General features: G+C 44.4%; 1 protein-coding gene across 6 annotated transcripts in view; it reads left to right on the top strand.

Annotated features, from left to right (window-relative positions):
• NTRK3 (neurotrophic receptor tyrosine kinase 3) overlaps positions 1-17,331 on the top strand; it is a 232,473-nt gene that overhangs the window by 70,383 nt on the left and 144,759 nt on the right. For 3 of the 6 annotated variants that reach the window (XM_062583546.1, XM_062583548.1, XM_062583550.1), the window contains 7 exons: positions 2,695-2,852; positions 5,347-5,489; positions 6,094-6,235; positions 8,485-8,781; positions 12,857-12,880; positions 14,343-14,413; positions 16,205-16,307. In XM_062583546.1, the coding sequence (XP_062439530.1) occupies positions 2,695-2,852; positions 5,347-5,489; positions 6,094-6,235; positions 8,485-8,781; positions 12,857-12,880; positions 14,343-14,413; positions 16,205-16,307 (938 nt within the window). The remainder of the gene's footprint in view (positions 1-2,694; positions 2,853-5,346; positions 5,490-6,093; positions 6,236-8,484; positions 8,782-12,856; positions 12,881-14,342; positions 14,414-16,204; positions 16,308-17,331) is intronic. The other 3 variants (XM_062583549.1, XM_062583547.1, XM_062583551.1) reach the window with 1 other exon arrangement.

Raw genomic sequence — 17,331 nt, 5'->3', positions numbered from 1 at the left:
GTGTATGACCAGCCGTTGCTTTCAGCCTTTGTTAAATCCATAACAGGAAAGAGTAAGCATGTTACAGAGTTTGCAGGAAGAGGGAATGGAAGGAATATGGCTCATAATGACCCACGTGAGCCCCAAGGCTGTGATTCTGATGTGGAAGTATGAGACGAGAAGGGTGTTTCAGTGTCTTGGGGTGGGGGAGGTGGTGGGAAAGTACAAGTGCAGACCAGCACTGGTGTCAAAATCTCATGCACCTCTGCAGGCAAGGAGGGGAGGCACCTCTAGCATGTCAAGAGTGCCTCTGGGAAGAGTGTAAAGGAAAATCGGTGTGTGCATCTTAACCCCTTCTACCTGCTGTATCTTCCCAGAGCAACACCATACAAGCTACCAGTGGCACTTGGCATGTCCAGCCTGTGATAGGAGTTAACTTGTGCAAAAGCCCCTGCGGGGATCTCGATTAGAACAAGTTACATCACTGATGTTGGGGCAGGTCGTTGGTAAATTCTGCCCTGAAGCACGCTGCTCCTGTATTATTCATGGGCCTTCATGAATTAGCAATGGGTTGGAAGGCTGCCTTTTATTACTTACAGAGCTGCCCTTAAGTGCTGTGACAGCGGTTCTCCCTGGCAGTCCCATTTCGTTATGATATTTGCAGTGGAGCAGAATTTCTTCCCCTCTGCATCTTAAGCTCCCCCTGCTCTCTGCCTCATCCCAGGGTACAACTCCAATTACCAGATTGGCTCTTAGCGGAGTCTTTGGCTGTTACTCATGTGCTGTCCCACAGCTCTGGGAGCACGTACTCCACTCCTGTGCCTGGCAAGCATCCAGCACTACTGGCAAGAGTGACCTTGGGTCCTGAGGAGTATGTGGCCTCCAGGTTCATGGCCATGCTCAGAGGAGTCAAAGCCTGCACAAGGCATTAGTGATACCCATGCTTGTGTGCAGAGAACACCTCATCATTCAAATCCCACTAAATCACTGAGCTAAAATTTAGTGTTTTGGCCTTCAGTTCTCTTGTCTAAGCTTTATACTTGCCTTACAAAGGCGTAGCTGCTTTTGAAAGGAAAGGAAAATAATAATGAAAAGCCACATACTGAAGTTTAACTTGCTGTTTATTCTTGAAAATGATCAGAGATGATGACATCTTGTTCTATGAAATGATTCAATGTGATGTCATTAGGGTTTAGGTTTTACATGCTAACAGAAGACACTCCCCTCCCTCCTCCTTTAGCAGTACTGTATGGACAGAACAGCAGCTGCATGTATTTGGAAGGTTATTTCCAAATCCTGTTAGTCAGTGAAATTAATTTTGTAAAAGAAAGCATGAATTTTGCAGTAATGGATGGAACAGATCAGAGAAACAGCCTACCTCACATGACATGGAGATCTAGGTGCTGTGGAAAGGAATGTTTTGACCTTTGGAGTGCTCTTCCAAAGGATGGAGCTTTGGATGACTGAGCTCACCTTTTGCAGTATTGGCTTCTCCCTACTTTTTTTGCTTTCCAGCTATGGAAAGGGAAATTCTGCTCTGTCCTGTCCAGTCTCTCCTGTTTTGCTCAAGTTATTTGTGCAAATCTTTTGCTAACTCAGTCTGTCCTGCCAGCTGTATGTTAGGTTCCCTTTCCCTCTGGGTCCTATGCTCCTTGCATCTCTGCAGAAAGCTGCAGGGCTTTAAAAATGCAAATGAAATGGTTAATAGGTTGGAAGATCAATAATAATAAACATTTCTGATACATAAAATACATGTAAGTGTATTTTAAATGAAGTACATTAAAGGCAGTGGGTTTTTTTTCCATTTCATCCTGTCCAGGTCAGCAGGGTCTCAGTGCAGGGCTGTGTGATTTGATTAAAATGCATGATACCCAGTGCATGAGCCTGTGTCCTAGATCACCAGGAAGCTTGTGTTAATACAGTGTACTAGGGAGCAGAGCTGCCAGCTTCACTGACAACTCAGGAGAGGCTGTAGGGGTGCTTTCCCCCTCACAGTCTTGGGCTTGTACGAGCATTGAGATTTTAAGATGTGAATCAGTATTTGGGGCAGTGTGGTCTTATCTGATTCTTCACCAAAAGATGCCAATTTTGATGCTATCAGTGGTACTGCTGTGGGACCTCGTTGCAGATATGCGGTCTTTCTCGTGATAGATGTTGTGTGTATCTGTGTGCAGAGCTCAGAGAGGTATAAAACCTTGCACATGTGTGTGAAAGAGAATGTATGAATACATGGATGTGTAGAGACCGTCTCCGGAACAGGAAGAGATGTGAACAACATGTGCCAGAAGACCCTGGCAGATACCTTGGAAGAGATTCTCTGTTATCTCTAAACAATCTTTCATCCCGTGTGGTGACAGTCCTTCTCCTCCTCCTTCCCCAAGCGCACAACCCCGTAATGGAAATCCCTGCTGGGTCTCCACATCCCTGAGCTCCCCATTCCACTGGCCTTGGCCATGTGCACTGTCCTTGGCCATGCCAGCTGATGGCCTCCCAGACTGGAGAATCCTTCCATCTCTGTCTTCATGGCTCAGCAGTGTTTGAACCACAGCTTCAGGCCACATCTTGTTTCTGGTCTTGAGAAGCTCCCTGTAGCTTTTTCGCCCACGTGAAGGGCCCTGTGGCCCCAATCCTCCTCAGAGAGTCCAGGAGATAGGCAATTACCCTGGTTGTCTTTCCCTATCCCACTATCACTTTTCACATTCTTTCTGCCTGTAGGAGACTAGAGAAGAACCTTTTTAACTGCAGCTGCGACATCCGCTGGATCCAGCTCTGGCAAGAGAAAGGCGAGGCGAATCTGCAGTACCAGGAGCTGTACTGCATGAACATGGATGCAGCCATCATCCCCTTGCAGGAGATGAACATCACCCAATGCGGTAAGGCAAAATCCATGTACACTCTGGGAGCATCGCCCTCTCCCCCTCCTCCCTCCCGACTGTGCTGGAGAGGAGCCATTCCCAGCACCAGCGCCTCCGTTGCTCATTACTGTGGGAAAGCTGGTGTCACGGGACAGCATTGCACTGTTGAGAATGCCACATTAGTTTGTGGCTAAAAATAACTATGGGTAAACGCACGGCCACTTTTGTTCTGTGTGCCTGAAGGTAGAAGGTGATTTGGGGGATTTCTTTCAGTGCAATGCTATTGCTTGACAAAGTGCATGTGGTCTGTCCTTTTCCTGACAAGAATATGTTTCTTGTTGCTCTTCTGCCTAGAAATCCTAGAAATGGCATATTGTTAAAGGGCATGGTCACCTTATCTCTTGTAATTACTCTAAGGAAATATATGTCTCTATTCATTTGCTTTGTTTTATATTTTCAGTCAAAAGCCACTGTCTGTAGGGAAGAGGCAGCAATGACTGTGTATCTTTTTCTGCTTCCTGCTGGTGTTTAAAAGAGTCCAATGACCCCAGGAGCAACATGAGGCACATTTGAGAGTTATTCTTTGTCCCCTTCACCCTGCTCACACATCAGCTGCTTGTTCAGTGTCAGTTTTTGCTCTGCTATTGCTGTTACTGGAAAGCATCCCTTGTAGAATATGGGAAGGACATGTACCATCAGCAGAACAATTAAACTGTCTATACACAAGCATCTGTCAAACAGTCTGGAAAAAAGGAGAAAAAAACAGAACTGCCTTTTTTTTTTTTTTTTTCCTGATGATCTCCCTTAGTTCTAGGAATTTTGTTTTGTTTGTTTTGTTTCTTGTAGCAGTAGTAGAGAAACAGCATGCACAATTGTATTTGTATGATTTTTTTCAAGTTCACAATGTCCCTTTATTAAGCTCTGGAAATTAGCCAAAGTGTGCCTGCATTTGGATGAGCTAAAAAGATTTGAGAGACCGCTGTAATTTCCTCCACAAATGGGAAGAATAATCTTCAAAGATTAAAAAAAAAAAATCCTTAGGGATCAGGGAAGGGAGGAGAGGTGACTTCATCTATGGTATTATTAGACTTGAGTGGATAGCAGGGTGCTCATTTGTGAACGCAAATGTTCTGGTGTGTAGGGTGAGCATCTCCCCTGATTCTGTAGTCCCCTAGCAGAGAAAGGAGCTCTGCAGATATGCTTTCCTCCAGGGGAGAGCTTTTCTGTTTGAGCACTAAAATGACTCAAGGGTCATTCTAACAAGGCTCCATTTGTCTCTGCTTTCTAGTCCTGAGAGCTGGCATGCCTCGCTATGGCCAGGTTTGATGCCAGCTGGACTGGGGGAGACCATCAGAACTTGATGTGTTCCCTCTTGTCTGCTGCTGTGCTGATCCCTTGGACCTGCAGACCAGGACCTTGGACCAGCAGAGTTCCTCTTGTGGCCTGGCCAGCGCACCAGGCACCTGACTCACGGTCTCCTTGCTGCCTTTTGGCATCCCCCCGAATCACCGAGATCCTCTTGGGGACAGAAGTGAAAACAAGAAAGCAGCTCACTCTTTTGAACTCAATTTTGAATGTCAGATCAAAGACTTCAGAGAAAGTGGCTACAGTGTGACCTTGCTGCTCTCCAGACCGGTGCCATTCCTTGGGATCCCATTCCTGCCCTGTTATGCAGCATTGCTTCCCTCCTGCTATCATGCCCAGATGGCAATGAAAGGCTGGGTATTCCCATCAATGGCTCCACATCAGTGGGACGTATCCCCTATGGGAGGGGACCACCAGCCAATTCCCCCCCTTTCCCCTACCCAGGTTGTCTCTGCAGTGAGCCTAAGAAGCCTCCTTGAGGCAAAAAGGGCTGTATGCCCTTCTTGTGACTAGCACTGTCTGTGGCACGTTGCGAGCATATTTGGCGCCTGTGGCAACAAATATGGAAGAGGTGTAAATCAGAGCTGCTATAAATCAGTGAATCTTTGCCACTTCAGAGGAAGAGCAAGGGCACCTTTTATTAGGAGAGCTGCAGTTAATATAAGGACATGTTCTTGGTCATCTTGTCTTGATTGTTATAAATTAGAGGGATACTCTGCTCATTCAAAGTACTCAGTGCTCTGTGCTGTGTCCTCAGAGGTGGTGAAGGCTTTGGATCTTCTCCCAGCACATGAAACTTTACCCTTCCCAGGTGACTGCCCTCAAGAGCAACTTCAGAGAGATTAGAAGAGAAGGGGAGGGTGTTTGTGTGAGGGGGAATAGCCTTTTTGATTCCAGTGATTCAGCTAGCATGTCCTCTGTGTGCATGCCTTCCATTCAGTCTCCATACCCCTCCCTTCCTTGATGGGGCAATTCTTTACCTTTGCATGCTGCTCCTTACCCCTGGATGCTGGAGACAGCTCTGTCATGACCTGAGGCCTATTTGAGAAACAGCTCAGCAGGATCCATGTCCATACATGTGAACCCTGTGGCTGGCTGCAATAAATGCTGCTCCGTACCTAAGTGTCTTGGTGTTTGCCTCTCTCAGACCTCCCCGAGATCAGTGTGAGCCACGTGAACCTGACAGTAAGGGAAGGGGAGAATGCTGTGATCACCTGCAACGGCTCAGGCTCACCACTGCCTGACGTGGACTGGACTGTCGCGGATCTTCACTCCATCAATACTCACCAGGTAGGGACCAAGGAGCTGCTGAGCTGCCTGTGCCTGACACAGGAATGTGTTGCAGCCACTGCAAGTTTGCCAAGTCATTGTGTGCGGGACAGTGGGCTTGGATAGATGCTGAAGAGTGCTGTGGAAGAAAAGCAAGTAAGTCATTGTATCTGATGGGTAATAAAGGCCATCCCCTAGCCATGATGAGAACCTGAGGGCTACCTGAGGGGTACTGCAGGTAGAAAAACTTTCCCTTTCTATAGCAGAAAATTGAAGATGTGATAGCTCAGTGTTCCTCAACTAAATCTTAACTCATAACTCCTCTAATGAGACTACCTGATTGTAGAAGTACTTGCAATAGCTGCAGCTGAAACATGCTACTAAGCAAGCTTTTCTAAACACAAACAATGTTTATTATTGCTTCAATACTGTGACTCTCCTCCCCCTCCCAGTAGTTACTCTTACAGGATATGGTGTGCTTATTTAAGTGAAGAAACAGCTCCCTCACCCAAATCCTAATTTTCCCTGGATGCTAGAGACTCTGCATTTTATGTGGAAGTTGAAATCTTTAGCTTCTGGGGGCAGGAGACTGATTTCTGCCTGTATGTTTCTCTGGGATTTTTAGACCAACCTCAACTGGACCAATGTTCATGCCATCAATCTGACCTTGGTGAACGTCACCAGTGAGGACAATGGGTTCCTGCTCACCTGCATTGCCGAGAACGTGGTGGGCATGAGCAATGCCAGTGTGCTGCTCACTGTCTACTGTAAGTAGTGGTGGGGAGACCTTGACCATGTTGGAGGCTGGAGGGGAGGACTACTCAAGGAACCATGTGAATACACATACCAGTTGCTAGCTGTGATGTACAGCTTTTTTGGATGAAAATTAGGAGCTGACCACAGCCAGAAGGAGGCTGATCCTAGCACAGCTGTCTTTTTGGAGCCATTATTTTTGCTTTCCAGATACTTCCGTTATAGCAAAGATACACCAGGCAAGAAGCATTAGTCCCACACCTCCACCCAGCTCATGGAAGATCCATGAATGAGGAAAAGCCACGGAGGGGCTAAACTGTTTACAAACATGAAGTGGCTCACTCTGATGGTATTTGAGAGGTTAAATGTCAGCTTTACAAAAGCCACTGTAAATTTTGCCTCTGATTTCAGAGATTGCTATTCCTTCCTTCCAGATCTGTTCCTATAAAGTTAAACAGTAAACATCGTGTAAACACACACACACACACACACACACACACACACACACACACACACATCGAATTCAACTGTTCACTTTTAGCTGCAAGTAGCTAAACTTTTGCTCTGCTTTCTAATATAACTTCACACAAACCTGACCTTAAGGGGAAGTTTACACAGCTTTGCTCTCTCAAGCAGCTAAGATTTACTATATGTTGCTATGTCTGTAACATTTGTTCTATGTCTGTGGTTTGGAAATCTATCCCATCACCTAACCATGGAGACCCTTGAGTCATTCTAGCTAATCTGGGTGAACCCGTATGTGTTACATGTCTAGTGCAGTGCAGGAACTACGGGGTCCTGTAAAGATAAGGCAGTCTCAGAATGCTAGAAAGAAGAGAGGAAATGCTTTATTTCTTTCACCCTCCTCCCAAAAAGTAAAAATGATGCATTGAAGAATGCAGGTATTTGAAGTTCACATCAGCTCAGGCATGATCAGTTAGCAGGTGTGTGTTTGCACACTGCACTTGAGCATATCTTCCTTCACACTTTAAATAGTATCATGCCAATGCCTATTTTCACCCATGTAATCCTCTAAGCTGCTGACAGTTTCTGCTGCCCCTGCTCTCACTGCCCAGACCCATCACTCAGGCTGCAATTTCACGCTGAAAAGATCTGGGTTTTTGTGTGTAGGTGGATGCCTGTTTTGGTATTTTCCTTGCCAGAAAGATGTGAATAAGCCACATTCAGATCTAGGTTTACAAGTGAAACTAAATGACTGAGATGCAGCTTTGTGGTCAACCTACCCGAGCGTCGTTGAGAAAATCTTGCTCAGCCCCCAATAGCTCTGCACCTTGTTCTTTCCTACCCTCTCCATTGTCTGAAAAATTCACTTTTTTTTTTTTTTTTTTTTTTTTTTTTTTTTTTTTTAGGGGGGAAGGGGAGAGGGGTTGTTTTGTTTTGTTTGTTTCCAAAAAATGGGTCAAAGTTGGTGCATCTTTGTTGTTTCTTTGGATACCCAATAGATTGTCTTTGCAGTTTGATGCTGTCGGGGAAAGTAGTGTTTTGAGGATGGTGTAAATCCTTTTGTGTCTTTTGCTCCACAAAACTGTTCTTCTAGTTCACATCTTGCCAGCCTCAGAGTTTGGGACTTTACACCTAGATGTTGTAATTGGGGTTTCAGAAATGATGGCAGAGCAACTTTTGAATTTTTGGATATCTCAGGAGGGAGACAATGCACGTGCTTTAAATTGCAGGTGGAGTCTCAGCTTCTCTTTCTGCTCTTACACTCTTCTCCCTCTGATTAATATGCCCCTAGAGGATGTTCAAGGGTTAGGATATGCAGGCAGTCAAAACCCCCAAGGACACAGAGCCACTGAAGGATATTTGCTTGAATGGCTGAGTACCAACAGCTGGAGAGCCCCTGTAGGCACCTGACACATGTGTAACATGCTACGTTGAAGGGTTCTTATTAATGTGAACGTGCTGCCTTAGTGTGATCCCTTGGGGGAAGGACCACAGCAATAGCAGCATGGCCTGGGCAACTCCAAGTTTAATTATTTCTAAGTTAGCAGGGGGACCGGCACTGTGGTTAACCCAACACTTGTTCACAAGCCCGAGAGAGCTGGCTATGGTTCAGATCATCCTTCTGTGGAGCTGGAGCAGTTCTTGTGGCTCAGCACTCCTCCTTTGCAGCCATCCGCAGGAAAGGTAGAAGGAGCAAGGGATTATGGAAGTTATCATCTCAATGGTCTTAATTTCCATGGTGCACAGAGAGATGATGTGGGTAGTGGAGTGCTGTGACTGCCTTTTTTCTCTTTGCTAGATCCCCCTCGCATCCTAACCTTGGAGGAGCCAGTGCTGCACCTGGAGCACTGCATTGCATTTGCAGTGCATGGAAACCCAGCTCCCACCCTTCACTGGCTGCACAATGGCCAGGTCCTCCGGGAGACAGAGATCATCCACATGGAGTTCTACCAACAAGGAGAAGTGTCAGAGGGCTGCCTGCTCTTCAACAAACCCACTCACTACAACAATGGCAACTATACAATTGTGGCCACCAACCAGCTGGGCTCAGCCAACCAAACCATTAAAGGACACTTCCTTGAAAAGCCCTTTCCAGGTAGGATATTCCATTTATATCATTACAGTTGCAATCCAAAGATGTTAATATGTGCCCACCAGTGATCCTTGTATCTATTCAAGGCCTTGAGCAACCTAAACCAAGCTGGTCTTTCTCTGAGCTGAAATTTGGAAGAGAGGACCATTAGAGGTTTTATTTTTTCTGACAAGTATGAGTCTACTATCAAAGTGGTATCATAACAACTCTTTGACTCAGTGATCAACACTGCACAAAAATTCAGAAAGGTGATGTAAGGAGAATGAGATCCATTGAAGTCTTTGAGGTGCAAGCATGAGACAATGTGTAGTTTTATCTAAACTGGCATCTGTCTGGGATGCCAGAACTGGTGTACATACAACACTAGATGAGGCAATAAGTGTAACTTCAGTATTGGGGAGTTTTCAGCAGCTGCGCAAGATTGTGAGCCTGTGTTCATGGTTTTTTTGAAACCTGTCAGTGTAATGTTGTGTTTGGAGCCTTGGTTTTGATCAGCCATGTAGCATGGATTAGTGTAGGAAGTGAGCTCCCAGAGCACTTTCACAGCAGGAAATCCTACTTTCTTCAGATCAAGAGGAAGAATTTAATCTCGAGCTTTGGCAGAAGTCAGGCCAAATTTCATCGAGAAGGAAGAGACCAACTGGTTTATTTTTTGTTTGTTTGTTTTGTAATAGATTCTGCAATAATTTTTTAATTATTTAAAAATACCTTTAGAGACCTTTAGAGACTTCAGAGAGAGAAAAATGTAGGATAGGTTGATTATTTCAGATCTCTCCAGAGGACTCCCAAAGAGGATGCTCACTTTTTTGATGGTAAAATTCTTCTATCTGATTGCTAATTATACACTAAAGAAAGCAAGCCTCTTAAAGTGGTGTAACTCTTTTCTTTGTATTCTCCTTTGTGAAATGATTATAGCTGGATGCAGTAGTGTCAGGTTTGTTTTCTTTTTAAATATGGTACATGTAACTTCAGGATGACAGTTCCTACAAAAAAAAAATCTTAATGGCTCAATAAGTTGCTCTGCATCTGCTGTTTGCCAGATTTTCTTAGCCAATGGTTTGGAATTCCCCATTGAATCAGTAGGGCTTAATTGCAAGAAAATATTTGAGGACATGGAGATCTAGCTCTGGGGAGTTCAACAGAGATTTCTGTAACGATCTGCTGGCTCTGTAGGAGTGTGGAGGGTCTTGATCTGCTCTCTGCATTGCAGTTCCATGCTAGCCACCACAGAGTTATGAACTGTGCTTGCTACTGCCTTCAGGAACAGCACCATGAGAAAGTGGCAGCTCTAAATTGGCCTCTGCAGCCCAAGAAAATCCAGCAAAATAGGACATTTTCTAAATATAGAAAAATACCAATGGTAGTCTCATTTATTATTTATATCACACTGTATATGTACACAGAGTTTTTCCCGCAGGTCAGATATCGTAAACGTAAACCTAAATCTCTGCCTTGAAGATCTGACAATCGAACAAATGAACTGATATAGATGAGTGTGAAAAATTTGTATTCAAGCTTCAAGGATGATGCCCTCTTTGGCTAGTTGACCTATTTATGTTTCTTGCTGCTGGGGGTGAAGAGCAGCTTATGAAATGTAGGTGGGCATAGAGAGACACAGGTTTACAGTCTCAGCTTTGTCAGGTCCCGCTTATGTGACTCAATATCTCTGCTTGTGAAACGAGGACGACTAAATAGGTGCTGGACCTCCAGAAAAGGAGGCAGATCTGTTGTTCTGGAGAGTTGGTTGTGGAAACACTGTGATGTGGGAAGGCACGTTAATATCTGGAGAGCCTCTTGTGCTGAAGGCTCTGGGAGAATGCTTTTATGTGAAGTATACATAAAATGTTGCCCTTGTGAAAACATCTTCACCCATGCCTTGTATGTGTTATGTGTGTAGAGTACTTACAGACCCTGAACCATCTTCTTGCAGGAAATGATCCATTTCTTTTATTCCCTCTGATCCAAAGTCCCAAGCTGTTCCTCATTCAGGCAGACCCTCTCAGTGTAATCCAGGATGTAATTTACTTTCTTTGAAGTTCATTGCTCCATTCACTGCTGAAGGTGACATTAACACTTAATACAGCTGATGTTTATAATTTACTATTTGAAGGTAGATTCTTCCAGAAAACGTCAGGCTGAAGATTCCCCAGTGTGGTTCATTGAAGAAGTTTATTGCCTATAGATACTCACACACGCAAGAATCTTGCTGTAACTATTCAGGAAGAGATTATTAGTATTAATTAATGAAATCATAGTTTCTGGAAGGCTTCATGTCAGCATGGAAAAAGAACCTTGGGCACATTGTCTAGATCCAGAAGTTGTCACTATTGTTGGTACTGTGCCACGTGGCACTTCCCAAGTTAGAGGTGAAAGGCGCAAGTAGCAGTTAAATGGGAGCTGACGTGCCATATCATGCCTCTCCACAATGCTACAGCCCTTGGAGCTGTCACCCCTCTGGCACATGTCTCCAAGGAGAGATTTGCTTCAGCTTCCACTCAAAATCTCATTGCATGTTGTCATTGGCATCTATACCATGGGCTACCATGTCCTTATTTAATCTACAAAGGTTAACTTACCTATCTCCCTCTTGATGAATTTTCAGTTCTTTGGGAACTTTCCACAGAACTCAAGCTGGCCAAAATTTCTTGGTTATGTTTTATGCTTCAAAAAAAAAAAAGGGGGGGAAAAACTTTTTGTGTATTTCTATTGAATTTGCTTAGTTCAGCAAAGAAAAATGAAAAGGACAAAATGTAGAAGAAACAAATATTTTATGACTAGACTGTCCATTTTAATAGATTTAAAATATATATATATATAAAACTCTCTAAATGAAATATTTCTTCCTTAATCATTTTCTCTTGCTAGCAAAAGCCAAGAAAACTTGCTTCTACTCTACTTGAAACAAAAATATTTTTTCAGGTTTTTTCCCCTCATTTGGAAAGCCATGTTTGTCACCCCGGGGTTGTTCTATGATTCCCTTCCAAACCTCAGCCGTACTTTAACATGAACATTTCAACATCCTTTCAGCAGCTCTCTGCCAGCAAAGCTGTGTAAACGCCTGTTAATATCAGGCTCAATTTCTTACATGGGCGAGTAAATTGAAAGCTGACATTGTTCTCATGCTATGTAAACAGAATGTAACTGAGAGCTTTAGACCTCCTCATCTGGGACCTTGGCTGTCTCTGGAGCTGAAGGAGCTTTACTGAATAGACTGAAGGAGTCAGGTTGCCAATGTGAGTGACTGGCAGTGGGGCATCCAGCAGCTCCACACCTAGTACAGATGCTATTAGCCTTCATGATAGTGACTTGATGGGAGTTTGGGGGGGCTACGAAGTATCTCCTCTTAACTCCCATCCCAAGCTGATCTGTCCTCCCTGGGAGCTGGTCCTTGTCTCTATAAGACTTTATGCTGAAATGAAGTGTTGTGCAAGGCAAAATTTGCTTCTTTCCTCTGTACATTTATCCTTGCTGCCCCCCCAACCCTCTCCCTCACTGGCCCCAGGTGTCTAGCATACTTTACTGGAAGAGCCAAAGGAAGGCTCCCAGCTGGGTGAAAAATTGCTCACATCCAGCTCCTCTCCCTTCCCTGCTACAAGAGCAGGGCAAGTGTGCAAGGCAGCAGGGCTCTTGGGGAGAGGAAAGGGTGAGCCAAGAGAGCCTCGCACTAGCCTGCCAAGAGCACAGAGCAGGCACAAGACTGGCATCCTGGGGACCACTCTGCCTTCTTGGTATCAGCGCTAATGAAAGAGGAATTGTTTAACAGCCACTGAAAATTTCAGTATGTGGTATTAATTGTTCTCCATTTTGGCCTTGCAGCAACATCCTTCCCCTCCTATTTTAGGCCAAGGCCCTATACAGCAGCAAATGTCCGGTTGATCCTGACCTCCAGCACATCCCACTGGCACATCATGGAGAGATTTCCAGTTACAATTGTCAAGCAGGACAAATTATGAGGTGTTTTGGGTTCTCTCCAGGGCTCATGGGGTGGCAGAGTGTGGCTGGGAGGGGTGGTGAATGAGACCACTCTCCCTTTATGGTGCTGCTAACTGTTTTGTTTCTCTCTTTGTCCTTTCTGCAGAGAGTACAGATAACTTTGTCTCAAGTAAGTGCCTCTTTGCATTTTGCATTCTGTTTTGTTTTCCTCTGTGATTCGTGTGCTCCTGGAGGGAAAGTCAGGAAGTCCCAGTGCAGGTTAGCCGAAGTTGCTGCAAAGCTCCGGCTTTCCTATTTATGAGCAATATACTAGGGGGGATTGTTGATCAGCAGTACAATCTCTAGAGCTTGGAAGATGCTTGTTTTGCTTGTATGAGGTCCTGAGGAAGGGTCCCTCCCAGGAGAAGGGGAAGCAGGCATTGTCATGTTAGCACACACGTTTTCATAGTAGGAATGTGACTGGCTTGCCTGACTGGTCTTTGTTCATAGCTGGCTGTGTGGCTGATCAGTAAGATCCAAGGAGATGTGTATTGTCTACTGTAGTAGAAATGAAAAGAGGTCTTTGGGGACTTAGATGGCATGGCCAGGCATAAGTAGCACAAAGTTCTACTAGCTGATGGTGATGTGGTAGAAAGGTGTCTTAACCGGATTCCTGCTGGCCAATCCCTCAAACAGTTGTGTGGCATGACACATGTAGTAGGAGTAGTAGCATGGATGCACCAAGGGGAAATCATGCTCAACCAGTCTGATAGCCTTCTATGACAGCATGACTGGCTGAGTAGATGAGGGAAGAGCAGTGGGTGTTGTGTACTTTGACTTCACCAAGGCTTTTGACACTGTCTCCCAGAACATCCTCATAGGTAAGCTCGGGAAGTGTGGGTTGGACGAGTGGACAGTGAGGTGGATTGAGAACTGGCTGAAAGGCAGAGCTCAGAGGGCTGTGATCATCGGCACGGAGTCTAACTGGAAGCCTGTAGCTAGTAGCGTCCCCTAGGGGTCAGTCCAGTCTTGTTCAACTTGTTTATCAATGACCTGGATAAAGAGACAAGAGTACCTCCTCAGCTAGATGGACTAGATGGTCTCCAGAGGTCCCCTTCAACCTCAACCATTCTACGATTTTGTGATGTGCAAAATATACTGTAGAGAGGAGGAGAGAAGTGGGGCTCAACCATAGTGTTTCCTCACCAGATTTTACTCTTATATGTATATTATTTATTTTCCCCAAAACATCCAAATAGCTGTTTCCTTGGATCAAGTTCTGCTAGAATCAGTCACTTTTAGTACTGTTTAGCCTTGCAGATTTTTGAAAGCTCTAGGAGATGGCTCAGGGTGAAGGCTACCTACCCTGGGGCAGTAGACACACTAGTGTTTCTCATTTATAAGCTTGGAGTGGCATTAGCAGTGTCCTGATCTGTATTTCCTCTGCTGTCCTATGCAGCGTTGTAGTAACAGGAGCCAAAGAACTCTCTCTGCTAATTGGCTATATTGCCTCCTGAAACAAAAAGCTACAACTTTTTCTAGGGGTGAATGGGATCTTGTTAGGTAGGGAACTGCCCCTGGGGACATGCTGGTGCCTTGAGAGTCCTATGGGATGCACATTGAATGTTCTGTCTTTGGTGTTCTGGTTTCAGTTGGTGATTATGAAGTGAGTCCCACTCCACCGATCACTGTCACCCACAAACCAGAGGAGGACACTTTTGGGGTGAGTTTTGTCCTCTTCTTTATATAACTATTCTGTGTGTGTTTCCTGTTAATGTGACACAGTATTTACATTGCTGCTGCTATCAAAACATCTCAGTAGATGTTTGCAAGCAAAAGCTCTTCCTTTGTGATACAAGACAGCCAACAATCAGAAGGATTTTGCAGCTTGCACCAGGCAAGCAAAATGCTGACACGAATCATGTGAGCCTCTTGGGTTTGCGGTGCAGGACTAGGGAGGCCTTTGAAACAAGGCATCCTGTGAAGTTGCTGCTGGCAGTGTTCAGAAATTCTCCTTCTAATAAAATGTAGCACCCGGAGAACAAACAGTCAATTGCATGTTTCATGGAATTATGAAACAGTTAAGGATAGCCCTGTGAGGGCCTCAAATCTAGCTTAATTTGTATTGTCAATGCCAGTTTGCCCCCTTGCCTGCTCTGCAGGGCATGCTGCAAGTGAAAAAGGAAAGAAAGCCCAGAGCTTACCAGATCTCAACATTTCTTCCATTTGCAGATTCCAGGTAGAAAAATATATATATATATATTGGGTGTACAACTACTGAAGAAAAGTTAATGTTATACAATTGTTCTGATTTTGTGAAAGTTTTAGGATCTTGAAACCCGCCAAATACTAACAGAATAAACAAAACTCATTCCACCTTAGTTTTAATTTGCATCCAGCTTAAATTATCTTATGGTTGAAATGAAAGCCTTGAAAATTGGGACTATGGTAATAATATGCACTGTTTATTAAATATATGATACAGAAAATAAGCTGGGAGATGAAAATAGGATATAGTAAAATAAAAAGTTTAATAATATTATAGATTAGGTATGAAAATAGGGAAATCTTGCAAAATGAAATAACTATTTTTTGGTTAAATGATGTGTTTTCAATAATAACAAAACACAGTTTTGTGAAAAGGAAGCCAGGTCTAAATGAAACACAAGATCCCGTACAGAAGTAGCATTGGCAAAATGTCAAAAAAATTGTTGTTTACATAAGTGCAGCAAAAGTATATTGAGTAAAGGCTTGAAGGAATAAATATCCAAAAATATTAAAATAAGTTTTGAACTGAAAACCCTCTAGGGCAGCGAGGGTTTCTTTTCTATGCTCATACACTTGACACAGTGGGGCCACAGTTCCAGTGGAGGACTGTGGATGCTGTTGTATAAATATTTACTTTTAAAAGTTGCAATAATTTGGGAGCTGTTGGAGGCTCCAGAAAAAACAAATATTTTGGAGAAAAAAAAGCAGTTCTACTTCATTTCTTCTGTTTTCTTTTTGTTGTGTTACTTTCCCTCGTTCTTTCTCCTGAGGGTTGTTTGGATGGAGACAGGAGCGCTTTTAATAGAAAAAATCTCTGCTGCTCCTGCTTGTTCCATATCAGGTTAGTATGGCCTTGCTGCTGTGACATCACAGCGTGGTGGTGGTGTCACAAGAGGTGGATCAGGACCTCATGTGGTGAGGGAAAGACCAGGCTTTTAGGAAGACAGAGGAGCAGAGGTCCTCTCTCCCTACAGATGTGCGTAGTGTGAGGCTGGGGAGAATTACTGCCTGAACAGCACTGTTGATAGAGAGTGCTCCAACCTGGCAGTAGTGGAAACAGCCCATGAAACTTCTGAGTTGTTCCAGAGCTCTTTGCTTTCACTTGCGTTTTTCTCCACTGCTGGTACCCACATGGCCACAGCAGGTGATATGAGTCTACAGGAAGGGTAACAGAGCAAGGAGGTGCCTGTATTTCCAATCTAGACTTCTGAATTCTTCTGCCTTTACTCTGTTTCATTCCTTTCAGGTTTCCATAGCAGTTGGACTGGCAGCCTTTGCTTGTGTCCTCTTGGTGGTCCTCTTTATTATGATCAACAAGTATGGCCGGCGGTCCAAGTTTGGGATGAAAGGTATGTGCAGTAGCTTCCTTCTAGCAGGAGGCACTTTCCTGGATTGCCCAGCTCGTATAGCCCACATGGAAAGGTGTTGCGGTTTTATTCCTGTGTTGTCAGTGTTAGTGCAAAACCTTCTGTAGAGATGGTTGTCCAACCTTCTTCTCTTTATTGTTTAGAGAGCAACAGAGATAAGGGGATTAGTGTTTCTGATCTGCAGGTGTTAAGGTTAAGGTGGGGAGAAGCATGCATGTGTGTTAATGATGAACAGTGCATTTCCTTATTAATGCATAAAATTGCACCCACAGTTTCCCCTCAGAAGAGCTTTGAGTCTGCTTCCTCTGGCCTATGCATCAAGGTGTCTGCACTCAGAAGAGTACATGCTTGGACAAGTTTTTTCTTGTGAGCCTGATAATAGATGATTTTCCCTTTATGTTGCACTTGGTGCAGAAGGCAGTGTATGAAGGAGGAACAGAAGGATGTGAAATTGCTTTGGTTTCTGTTGGAAAGGCAGGCACACCACATCTTTGTCTGCCTGTAAATGAGGATGAGATGCTACTTTGCATTTGTAAGGTCCATGCTAGGAAAGCTGGCAGATCTTAGTGTGGAAGGTCTCTTCCTGCCTCATCGCTGTTGGAAAGTTTCCTTCTCTGCTTCACAACCATCCACCTAGGAGCTGGTTTAGGTGTTCTTGGAAGTGATAGCAAAGGGAGAAGGCATTTGATATTTGCCATGTGGAGCTTGTCTCTTTGGCCTCCCAGTGCCACTGCTGTTTTGTTTTTTTGCTGGAGCTAATGACCAGAAAAAGTGAATTGGTTTGTGTCATCTGCTTTTTGTGCCTTTGCTTGTATCTCCAGTTTGGGAGCATTTGTGGTGCCCAGTGAAGGTCGGAGGAAGAGACTTCACAGGACAATGTAGTTACCAGCCTACTTGGTGGTTTATGCCTACACCATTATGAAGACAGACTCTGGTAAAACAGTTTTTCAAAGGCTCATGAGTGCAGCCTATTTCCTAGCCTTGCTGGGGTCTGCACTGTAGGGCA

This window comes from Rhea pennata, chromosome 10 (assembly GCF_028389875.1).
Source record: "Rhea pennata isolate bPtePen1 chromosome 10, bPtePen1.pri, whole genome shotgun sequence".
Taxonomy (NCBI): Eukaryota; Metazoa; Chordata; class Aves; order Rheiformes; family Rheidae; genus Rhea; species Rhea pennata.
Note: the sequence above shows the minus strand (reverse complement) of the source record. Positions and strands in the feature narration are given on the sequence as shown.